This window comes from Panulirus ornatus, chromosome 22 (genome assembly GCF_036320965.1).
Source record: "Panulirus ornatus isolate Po-2019 chromosome 22, ASM3632096v1, whole genome shotgun sequence".
In the NCBI taxonomy this organism is placed as follows: Eukaryota; Metazoa; Arthropoda; class Malacostraca; order Decapoda; family Palinuridae; genus Panulirus; species Panulirus ornatus.
In genome coordinates, this window is record NC_092245.1 from 17,481,685 (window position 1) to 17,493,200 (window position 11,516).

Genomic DNA, 11,516 nt, shown 5'->3' on the forward strand with positions numbered 1-11,516 from the left:
AGAGCGACGCCTCGTCTTACGTCGTGTCTCTCACGAGACCAAGTGAGTTCTTGTGACTGGTGACGTCCACTTCTGTCACATTTGGAGCAGCGTGTTCGTAGTGATGAGGCCGAGCGTGGCGGCTTGGGTCGGGGTGGGGGGTTTAGGTAGGGATGGGTAGTGGCGTGTATACCTGTGTGGTGGGCGGGGCGTGCGTTGTGGGGGGGGCGGGGCCAGGCGCGGGAGGGGGGCCGCGGGGGGCGCGGGTGCGGCCCGCGGTCAGTGAGAGGCGAGCTACGGCCCCATGAACACCACCAACATGGTGTACGGGGTGTGCAACGCTGACTCGGGCTACCACAGCCAGGCCTACTCTTCCGAGCTGCAACATTACTACGCCCAGTGCCAGAGTCATGACGCTGTGCAAGGCCAGACCTACATCCCTCCAGCGCTCACGCCCACCGACCACCACCGCTCGCAGCACGCAGCCCTTCAGGACGCCCATGTCCCTTCCTCCTACACCAACCTGGATGAGTACAGCACTGTGTGTTACCCAGGGCACGCGGCGGCGGGCGTGCCCGGCCAACACCACGTCTCCCAGAGCTACGACTACAGCAGCGCCGTGCAGGCCGCCGCCGTGGCGGGCGGCGTGGGCGGCCAGACGGGCGTGATGTCGCCGGCAGCCGCGGGCGGCTACCCAGGGTACCTAGACCCCGCCGCCCAGTACCGACACATGAGCATGGGCTTATACGCCCACCACGAGGGCGTGCGGGAGGCGTGTGGCGTGGGTGGTATGATGGGCGGCTCGCCGCACGCCCTCCCTCACCACCAGCCCCAGCAGGCCGTCCCGACCTACAAGTGGATGCAGGTGAAGAGGAACGTTCCCAAGCCAGGTAAGACGCCCTGTTGCCGCGCCCGCCCGACGTCGCTACACGCCCACTGTGACCAGGGCGGGCGTGTTTGTCTCAGCCTCAACGCCACACTCACGTGTCTCTTCCTGGCTATATCTTCCACTATCAGTTACCTCAGCGTGTTCCTTATCTTGTCGTAATGACATTAACTTGTGTCAGGAGCCAAGGTCTTCTCGCTCCTTATGGCCTATGTATCTGGGCAACCCGACACCCCAGTCCAGACCATAATTAACTCGGGAACTACTAATTACCTTACTTAGAATAAATTATGATGACAACGTCCCCATGGTAAATCCAATATGTTTTCATTTTCATGAATTGTACATCTTGATTGAGCAGTCATTACGGTAATTAGCAAGTATTCATGATTGATGAATATTACTCAATGAGAAGTCATTCAATGCCTTTGAAAATAATACAAAATATTTTTTGAAAAAGTTTCACAAAAGATTACAAAAGCATCCAAAAACGAATTTCTTTTCTAAGAAAAACAAAATTTTCTTATGAAAGAAAAACAAAATTTATTTATAAATTCTTACGAAATACAACATTCGATTGATCAAATAATTCGATTGATCAAATAATTTCAGAATATGATGTTGAGCTTCTTAGATTGACTGTAAGAAAAGGAAAAATTGATAAATGAATAAAAAATAAACCTCAATGAATCAAAATATAAAATTAGGATAATTATTTCCTTAATCAAAAAGTCACTTTTATACCTTTACGAATATCATCCTAAAGTTGTTTATTGTAAATAAAATATCCCACAATATTCAGTCGCACCATCGCAAATCTGAATACAATTTTCCCTCAACTGTGAATATATACCGACACTTTACTATACAAATGACATCTCTGCTTCTACGATGTATATGTATGTATTTCTTGGCAGTGTATGTGTATGTCATACATTTCTCAGTCTGTATGTCATACATTTCTCAGTCTGTATTCCCTTAGGGATATATGACAACTGAGTACATCTAGAGGTGATATCTGTAAAGTGAAATTGTGAAAAATGGCCATATCTCTGCGATATCTATAAAGGGGACATGGAGGTAAGCGATATCTTTAATGAGGTATAAGATCATGTACCACCTCCAAACGATATTTTCTTAATGCCTGTAAGGACCTTAAACCATCTCGAAGCGATATTTCTCTAAAGGCATAGAAAAAACAAGCCATCTACAAGCGATATACATATATATATCTATTGGGAAATGCAAATATCAATTATTCCTAAGAGATCTGGGATGCGAGAGCTGGGAGGGAAACCATTTTGAAGCGATGTCTTTAAAATGGATTAAAGTAGGTGGATAACGGTGATTATAGCCCTAGGACGTTATATGGAAATTATAGCTTGTTTTTGCCACATTTTCTGCAAGCATTCGGAAAAATAGAACTTTCTACGCAATAACTTCAGGGGATATTTCTTTTTAAAAAGGGACAAAATATAAATTACCTTCAAGCAATGTGGGTATGCAGATAAGAAAATTAAAACTGTGTTTCCGCAACGTTTTTAAAGATGAAATGTAGAGAAAGGAATACATACGGCAGATAATCTGCTTCGTACATATTGCAATATCCAAAATACTAGAATATTCAGTATCAAATTGCGACGTTTCTCGTCAAAGCCATAACCAAATGGACATGTCTGGGTATGTCTAGAAATAATTCTGAAGAAAAAGTGAATTCTAGTAATGTTGTCAGATCTTAGCGTTAATTCTGCGACATAGTTTATAAAACTTTATAATATGAAGTGTTATCTTGAAATAAAACCTAGGAAAAAAAGATAAGTCTTCCGTTACCCTGAGAGGACATAGATTACAGAACAATACACAGATATGTAAGAAAGAGAAGGAAATAATAACAGAACTTGGGGAAATGAAATAGACTATAAAAGACTGAAGGATGTTTTCGTGGGATGTGTTGGAAAACTGAGCTGTAAGCGAACGCTATCATTCCAAGATATTCCTTTTAAAGACATGGATTTCATTGGTGACCTAATAAACTCATGTGTGTTTTAGTAACACTGAAGATAAGAGCAGGGGTCCCTTCCGCTCTGCTCTTTTGTTTCTACCAGAATTAAGATTATGAACCTCGTCATGGACCATCAGGTCTTTTGTTGTCTGTCCGTCCCATGTACTCCCATGTACTCTCTTCCTACAGATAACATCGTCATGGACCATTAGGTCTTCTGTCATCTGTCCCTCCCATGTACTCCCATATACTGTCCTCCAGCAGATGACTTCGTTAAGTATCATCAGGTCTCATGTTATCTGTCCTTCCCAAGGACTCTCATGTACCATAGATTCATTACCTCTGCTGATAAGACGACACGAGTAAGACGTAGGGGCGTTGCTTCCTCGTAAACTAACTCCGTCAAAGGATCAATTTAAGAAAGATGTTTCCTAGTGTCTTCCATGACCCAGAGCTGGATGCTATAATCCAGAGTATAATGTTAGTGAGAAATACGAATTACGAGCATAATGCCTTTTAGCAAATTTGTTTCCGTCATGATGAACTAAGAAATTGTGCTATCTTATGTGTCATTTCCCTAAAGCAGTGCGAGTAAATGGAACAATCTCTGAGTAATATTTCCTTGAAGTTAAGGGAATATCCTATGATCTCCCGGTACCATTTCCCATAAAGCTTTTGGAGAAATTTTGTTGTTTCATAGCTCTCTATCTCCCATGGAAATTAATAGGAATTGAATTATCTCTGGGCGCCTTCCTCATGATCTTGTGGAAGAATCTATTGATTCCTCAGCTCTGTCTCCAGTAGATATTCTAAGGACATATTACCTTTGACCAGCATCTTCATGCAACGGTGTACAGAAATTTCAGCATATTATGTACTACTTCCCAATACAACGGGGAAAAATTCAACTATCCCTATCTCTATGTAGCAATTTATGGGAAATTTAATCAACTCCAAGCACTATCTCCTTAAAGGCAAAGAGAATATTCCTGATTATCTCCAAGCGTTGAAACCATCTATAAGCGCTATCTCCAATGAGGTAGTTTAGAGATGATTTAACCATCTGTACGAAAGACGCTGGCAGCTAGGGTGGTGTGGGAGGGAAAGCTAGCCATCTCATCTGTCTTTCCCATTGAGGACTTCGTTGTGGCGAGAGGCGGTTCGTCTATCGTCGGCCGCTGACGACAGACGGCGCCGTCGCTAGAACTCCTCCGTGATCACAGATGTACAAGACGGAGGAGGATACTACAAAACTCTCCTCTTTTTTTTCTAAAACCATTCTGCTTTTGCAATTGTAGGATCTGTCATAGATTTGTAGAATCTAACTCTAGGGTTCATCATAGACTTATCCGATGCAGCTGTCAGATTTGTTGTATATTTGGTTTACTTAAGTAAATCTTTATCTTATACTGTCTGTACTTACGTCGGGATTTGTCGTATGTCTGGTTTTCTTAAGTCAGGTTGTATCGTATATTTACATTACTTAACTGAGGATTTGTCGAATATTTGATTTACTTAAGCAAAGATTTTTCGTATATAAAGTCAACTTAGGCAAAGATTAGTCGTATATTCACTTTAGGTAAATAAGGATTTCTCGTATTTTTACTCCAAGTGAAGATTTGTCCATATACCTTGTTTGCCTGGAGATTTGAGCGAAAATTAGCTTATTTAGGATTAAGATTTGCATATTCGTAAACCTCGCATGGAGAGAAGATTTACCGAAAGCTTATCTATTATGGCTAAATGATTCATCCTGTTGGTGTTGCTTGTGGCTACGCCGCGAGTGAAAAGTCACCATTGACGAGGATGTAATATCAGAGTACAAGGTCTTTTCGAAGAACTCATTCCCTGGGAGTTTTGCCCATTCTCTTCTACTGATGGCAACGCAACCTTGAAGTTGCAGGAGCCCACAGAGAAAGGGTTCTTAGGATTATAAAATGATAAGATAGTGATAAATGATCATGCTTATTCTACGTTCCTGAAATATTTATCTTGTGTTCAGCTTATCTGCTGTCTCTTAGGCAACAGCATGTGTCATAATGTCTGATAAAAATTCGTGATGACATTTGATCTGTGGTTAGATTTATGTTCGTGTGGTTTGATGATTTATCATGCTGTTGTAAATACAAATGAATACAAAGGAGTTCAATCAGCAACACACCATGGCATCTTAACGAGGCAATCTTATGATAGTAGAAAACAAGAGAAAGTCGTGGATTAGTGTAGTAAAAATAGCAAGATTTACAGAATATATCAAAAGAGGAAGGCCCTCAAACTTTTTGGTACGTGTAGTTAGGTGCAAATTTTCCCGATTGAAATTGAATGAAAATAATCAATGATCAGGTCTATTAGTAAACGTATCCACGGTATTGGCTCTCAACTACTTTAACTGTTAGATCGTTCCGTAATGCTGGCAATCCTGTTGAGGAAAATGGTCTTCGTCTCATTCGCGGTAAAGCATCTCCCAACGAGTTTACATCCATTGCTATAAGTGAAATCTGACGAACCTATCCTTAAGTAGCTCTTTAGGATTGAGATTACTGAAGTCTTTAATGAGTCTGAATACCTGTATTGAATCACCTCTTTATATACTCTTTTATAAAACTATATGGATTTAATTCATTTATCGGTTCTCATAAGAATTGCTTCTCCGGCCGAAAATATTCTCTTTTTATAAAACTATATGGATTTAATTCATTTATCGGTTCTCATAAGAATTGCTTCTCCGGCCGAAAAATCATCTTATTTGCTTACCACTTGACTCTTTCCATCTTGTCTATGTCTTTCCTCAAGTTAGGTGATCAAAGCTAAACACATTATTTAAGATGGGGACCGGACCCTCTTGAGTGAGCTGGCAAGAGTGAGGATAATTTCCCGAGTCTTAGATTCGAAATTCCTACCCATGAATCCATGATTTTTTTTTTTGCTCGCCCTTTTTAACTGCTTTTATGCACTGCTTAGTTGACACTGAATCACCCAAGGGTTATTTTACGCAAGTTCTATTCATCGCATACCTTTTAATACTCAACATAATTCATGCTGAGGCTAATCTTTTTTTTCTATTTATACGACCAATATGTAAAACTTTTTCAATATTAGAATTCATTTGCCATCTGTGAACCTGGTCTATCTGTATTATCTACGTCAGTTCATTTTCTGTTGTAGATATGTTTTGATATGTTTCAGTACAGTCCATTTTCAATATCATTAATATAAGCATATGAGGAAAAGAGAGCCGGTCCCAAGATTGATCCTTGTGGTACGCCACTTGTTGCGTCTAACCCTTCAGAGGCTCGACGATTAATCACTACGCTTTACATACGGCCAGTCAGCCAATTTTCCAATCATCGACGTAGACTCCCACCTGTGCCACATGAACCATAGTTCTAATTGCCTTGTTAGGGGTTAATTTCGCAATAAAGTCATTTATGAGTTATTTCGATGTAACACTTAATTTGGCTGTAAATATATATATATATATATATATATATATATATATATATATATATATATATATATATATATATATATATATATATATATATATATATATATATATGTATATAACGATAATGATATATATATATATATATATATATATATATATATATATATATATATATATATATATATATATATATATATACTTTTTTGTTAAAACTGTATAAAGACTATCAATAAAATAAAATAAAAGGGGAGGGAGCGGGGGGCTGGAAATCCTCCCCTCTCACTTTTTTTTTTAATTTTCTAAAAGAGGGAACAGAGAAGGGGCCCAGGTGAGGATATTCCCTCAATGGCCCAGTCCTCTGTTCTCAATGCTACCTCGCTAATGCGGGAAATGGCGAATAGTATGAAAGAAAGAAAGAAGAATATATATATATATATATATATGTATATAACGATAATGATAATAACAATAGTGATGATAACTATTATCATTATCATTAATATTATCATTATCATTATCATTGGTACAGACAGTAATGACAGAGTCATGCTTTAAAATAACTACAAATACTGCCATCACATATTCTCTCAATATGTTTATTTTTTCCTAATGTTGGACATGGCTGGGGCAAAACATGTCCAGGTCAAAGGTCACCCAGAGTAAAAGGAATAAATTAGAAGAAAAAAAAAAAAGAGACGAAAAGAGGAGGAATAACTCTGGGCTTCTCAGGGTTTCGTATACCAAACCCAAAGGTGGAAAGGCCATATAGGAGGACAGAAGAAGATACAATGAGGAAGAGAATTCCCAGATCGTGGGAAGCGTTCCTGTCCTAATTGTATCTTGTATTTTTCAATAATATATGATATTGCGATTTATATGCTCTGATTCACTTGACCGTCCTAATTGCTTGCACATTCCCATTACCTTCTTATGATTCTTCTACATATTACTGCCTTCGGAATAATATAAGAAAAAAAAATATAGAACTCACATCATATAATAATTCCACCTGATCATTTATAAGAGCCAAGTACCACATTTGTTCAAGATTTTTTTTTTATATATATATATAAAATGTTTGGAGATGGAGGATGACCTTAAATCTTAATCGATAATTTCCAGTTAGATGTATTGAGGAAATGTTTATTCAGATTAGACATTGCTCACTTCGACTGAGTGTTTTAGACATGATTGCCCGCAAGGAAGAATTTAGTGGGGGTCTTTCCCATCCGATTTCGAATTCAGTTCTTGATCTTTTTGTCACGACTGATTATTCTTTTGGTACATAACATGCCCGTCTTTTATATTTTTGTTCATTTGATTATTACATCCATCGATTCAGTAGCTCCTTCCGTTGCAAATAAATGTATATCAGCTTATTATCACTCATTACAGAATCTATCTTTGTTGAAAAAAAAATATATTCTTATATATAGACTCTTATCTAATAGGGTTTATGCAGACTTTTATCTATATCAGTAAAATGAAATATTAGGATCATGAAAAAGTAGTAATGGCTAGAATTTTTCCCGAGGCACAGGTGAACCTTGGTACCACAACAATTGATTCTGAAGATAAAAACCGATTTGTTTAAACGATCATTTCATCGATATAAATCTGACTGGGATATCTGCCTTGCCTTCGATGAAACAATGCAGCCCTCCTATCGTCTCCTTAGCGGTGTTCCTCAGGGCTCCTCTACATCACCTACTCTCTTTCTTCTTTCAAGAAATGAACTTCTCTCCCCTACTTCTAACACTATTTATTTATATGCTGATGACTCCATTTGTCATATTTTAACTCACTTTTTTCCTCCTCTCCTCATGATGCACGTTCTCTTTCTCGTACTGAACATGTGTTCTCACTCAATTCGGATCTATACAGCAACTCTGAGTAGGGAAGCAGTAACCTAGTTGGACTACAAGGTATTGAATCGCCATTTCTTCTTATACCTCTGACTGAGTCATTTATTTCCATCTGTTTAACTTCAAAACACCACAATCCAACCTTACAGTAACACATACACGTTGAGAGTAACTATATCCTCCATCCTATCCTGAAAACTCTACATATTCAACATTGCAAAGACTGCAAGCCAAAACCCGAAGGTGCAGTACAGATGCTGTGACTGTCTTTACTGGTGATCAGTTGTTTCATATCTACAGGGATTTTACACACCATATCGTTGACCACTGCTGTCACACCTGGGATAGTTCTTCCTCCATCTTGTTGTTAGCCATAGATGGATCAAAACCCTTCCGTCTCATTAGGTTTATTGACACCGCCTCTCTTCGACTACTCCTTTATGTACTAAATGTTGCTGCTCTCTATGTCTCTCCTTCGGGTATTATTTTCTCAACTGTTCTTGTGAGGTGTCTGCACCCGTGCGCGCCCCTAAGGCTTGGACGAAAAGCACACGGCTCTCTGCTGCTTCCCACAGTTTCTAGTGGAGATCAGTAGCTCGAGAATTGACCGTTATGATAACCTTCTTCGTCTTTCATCTCGCCTTATTCATTTCACCTTTGGCCAAGTTGACATTATTATCATCAGTTGATGAAAAGGAGTACAATCCTGTCGAGGGACTTATCACTCCAAAGGTGTCCATCACTTTCTTGCTACTGAATGTAGTGCATTCTTGAAGCTGCAGGAGCCCGGCAAAAAGGAGTTCTGGGAATATATTCTTTAATCACAATATCCTAAGCGAGAGACGATAAAAAAAAAAAAAGCCATGAGTGCAACACAGTTTTGCCTTGTCGTAAGACAGAGAATTTTGATATAAAAAGCCACTATTGTATATACAATGTTTATTGGAGTTTCCGCTAAGACCAATGGACAAACGCTTTTAGGGCTAAAATGACACGGCCAAGGCTCATTCCGATACCTGGTTCAAAATAATGAAGTATAATAAAACAATATCATTTGAAGACAAGGCATATCATCTTTATGCATACTAAATATCCTTTACGAGCTGCTTCAAATTGTTGAAAATCTTAGCGCAGCTTTGTCATACTTAAAGATTATTCTTATTCTTCAGATCTGTCACACGAGTGTTTGATAATGTCCTCGTGGTACAGTAATATGATATACACATTTACCATGCAGGACCAGATGGCAGGACATTTAAGCTTTGAATTTCTTTCTTAATCGTTGGTTGGAGGAAACGGGTTTTAGGAGGAGCCAAGGCATCTAGGAGTTTATTAAAGGGTTCTTTGGAGTATTGTCTGGATGGACGAGTTATGGGAGTTGGGGAATGTAAAGAGGGGATTCTTTGAGGGTTCTAGGGAGAGCTGACTGGATGGACGGGTTTCCAAGGAGACGAAGAATTTGGCAGGAGTTTGATGAACGGTTCTCAGGAGAAGAGAATGGTAGTCGGTACTTCGACCTCATAAAACTGCTCCTGTGTCAGCCAAGCAAGATGTACAAGTCAAATATTTCACTCCCTATTTCTTGTAGTGGGAGGTAAGAACTGGGAGGTAAGGATAAGGGATGGACAAGATGATGATATATAAGATCAGAGAAAAGAGATACATGGGAAGTAGAAAACAAGTTGATGTCCACAAAGCGGACACATTACTTGGCCATAATTTCTTTCATTGTCTATTCCCTCCAAGGGATCTGTAATACATGTATCTAATGCATATCTTGCTTATTAACGCGCGGAATATAGATACAGAACTCTAATGCTGGAATTGTACGTTTTGAAAAAAATGAATATCTAAAAACAAAAGAATTTCTATAAAGTATTGTATCATTAATTGGAAGGAATTTCTAAAGAAAAGAAGAGATCTAGGAAACCGGATCTAATAGCAATATTAGTTTCATCCGAAGACAAAGACATAGACAATAATCAACTGCAGATTTGATGGAATTAATTTGGCATATCTTTAAAATCAAATGCATAGATATGAGTGCAATATAGTAAGGTTATCATGCCATTTGTAGTACATGAAGGAAGAATTAAATCAAAAGCCAGTTGATGCTGATGTGACACACACACACACACACACACACACACACACACACACACAAACACACACACACACACAAACACACATACATACATACATAACAACCATGATTCACGAACGAGTCCATCCGAGTTCAAGTCTTGAGCTAGTCAGCAGTCCCACAGCCAATCCCAGGTGTTCATCCTCCCCTCAGGGAAACACAAGTTTGAAAATCTCTCCCCGTAATACACAGATAGCATTCAGATAGTAATGCACTCCTAGCCGCATATAAAACATACTTACTTCAGAAAACTCGATCTGAAACTCTTTTAAAGTACATTTCTGAGCGATCTAACACGCATCCAGGCAATACTCAGCTCATTAAACACCATGAATACGATAAACGCACTTAATCGGCTTTTGATTAGATTTTGATATAATAACAAATTGACAGATCGATGTTTTCACAGCCAGTCTCACATAACCCTTTTAATGCGTGGGTAGAATATGTGCAAATGAGTCTATGGACTCTGCTGTCACAATACACACCTCACAATGAGCCATTACGTTATTCTCGACAGCACAACCCGGAGGTCATTATCATCGCATTATACGTGCCGTCACAAGGCATCAGTTATTAACTCCGGTTTACATATCATTACTACAGGATAGTAGCACGATTATAGAAATTCCAGACTGCGTTCTTACATTGGTGATGTGCATGACTGTCATAGTCCATCTGTAATTGCCTATTAGTACGGGATGGTGGGGAGGGAGCTCTACAATGAACCTCATCTCTTGAACTTTTTTTCTCTCTCTTTTTCTCTCTCTTTTTCTCTCCTTTTCTCTCTTTTTTCTCTCTCTTTCTCTCTCTTTTCTCTCTCTTGCCATACAAGTTTTTTAAATCTTGTGGATGCTGTCCACATTTACAGTTTCATCTTTGTGAACAAATTTCCTGCGTAATATTATGTTATGGTGTTTGGCTCTTCTATCTGGTGTGTTGGTGTGTGTGTATGTGTGTACACGTGTGTGTGTGTGTGTGTGTGTGTGTGTGTGTGTGTGTGTAGCCTTTATGACTCTAATTCCCAATAATATCTTTTGCTCAACACAATATAAAATGGATTTATCAAAATGATTCCTATCGCGGCAAAGATCACACTTTAACCTTTATCTCAAGTTTCCAACGCAATTCATTTTCCATCCAACTCTCGTTCTTCAGGTTATAACTGAGATTTTTTTTTCCCCCTTAATGTC

The 11,516-nt window shown here is 39.1% G+C and overlaps 1 protein-coding gene across 1 annotated transcript in view; it reads left to right on the forward strand.

Moving 5' to 3' along the window:
* Window positions 1-246: 246 nt before the first annotated feature.
* Window positions 247-11,516, forward strand: part of lab (labial) — an 80,476-nt gene continuing 69,206 nt past the window's right edge. Inside the window, exon 1 of the mRNA XM_071676214.1 lies at window positions 247-869. Coding sequence (XP_071532315.1) covers window positions 284-869 — 586 coding nt within the window. The 5' untranslated portion in view covers window positions 247-283. The remainder of the gene's footprint in view (window positions 870-11,516) is intronic.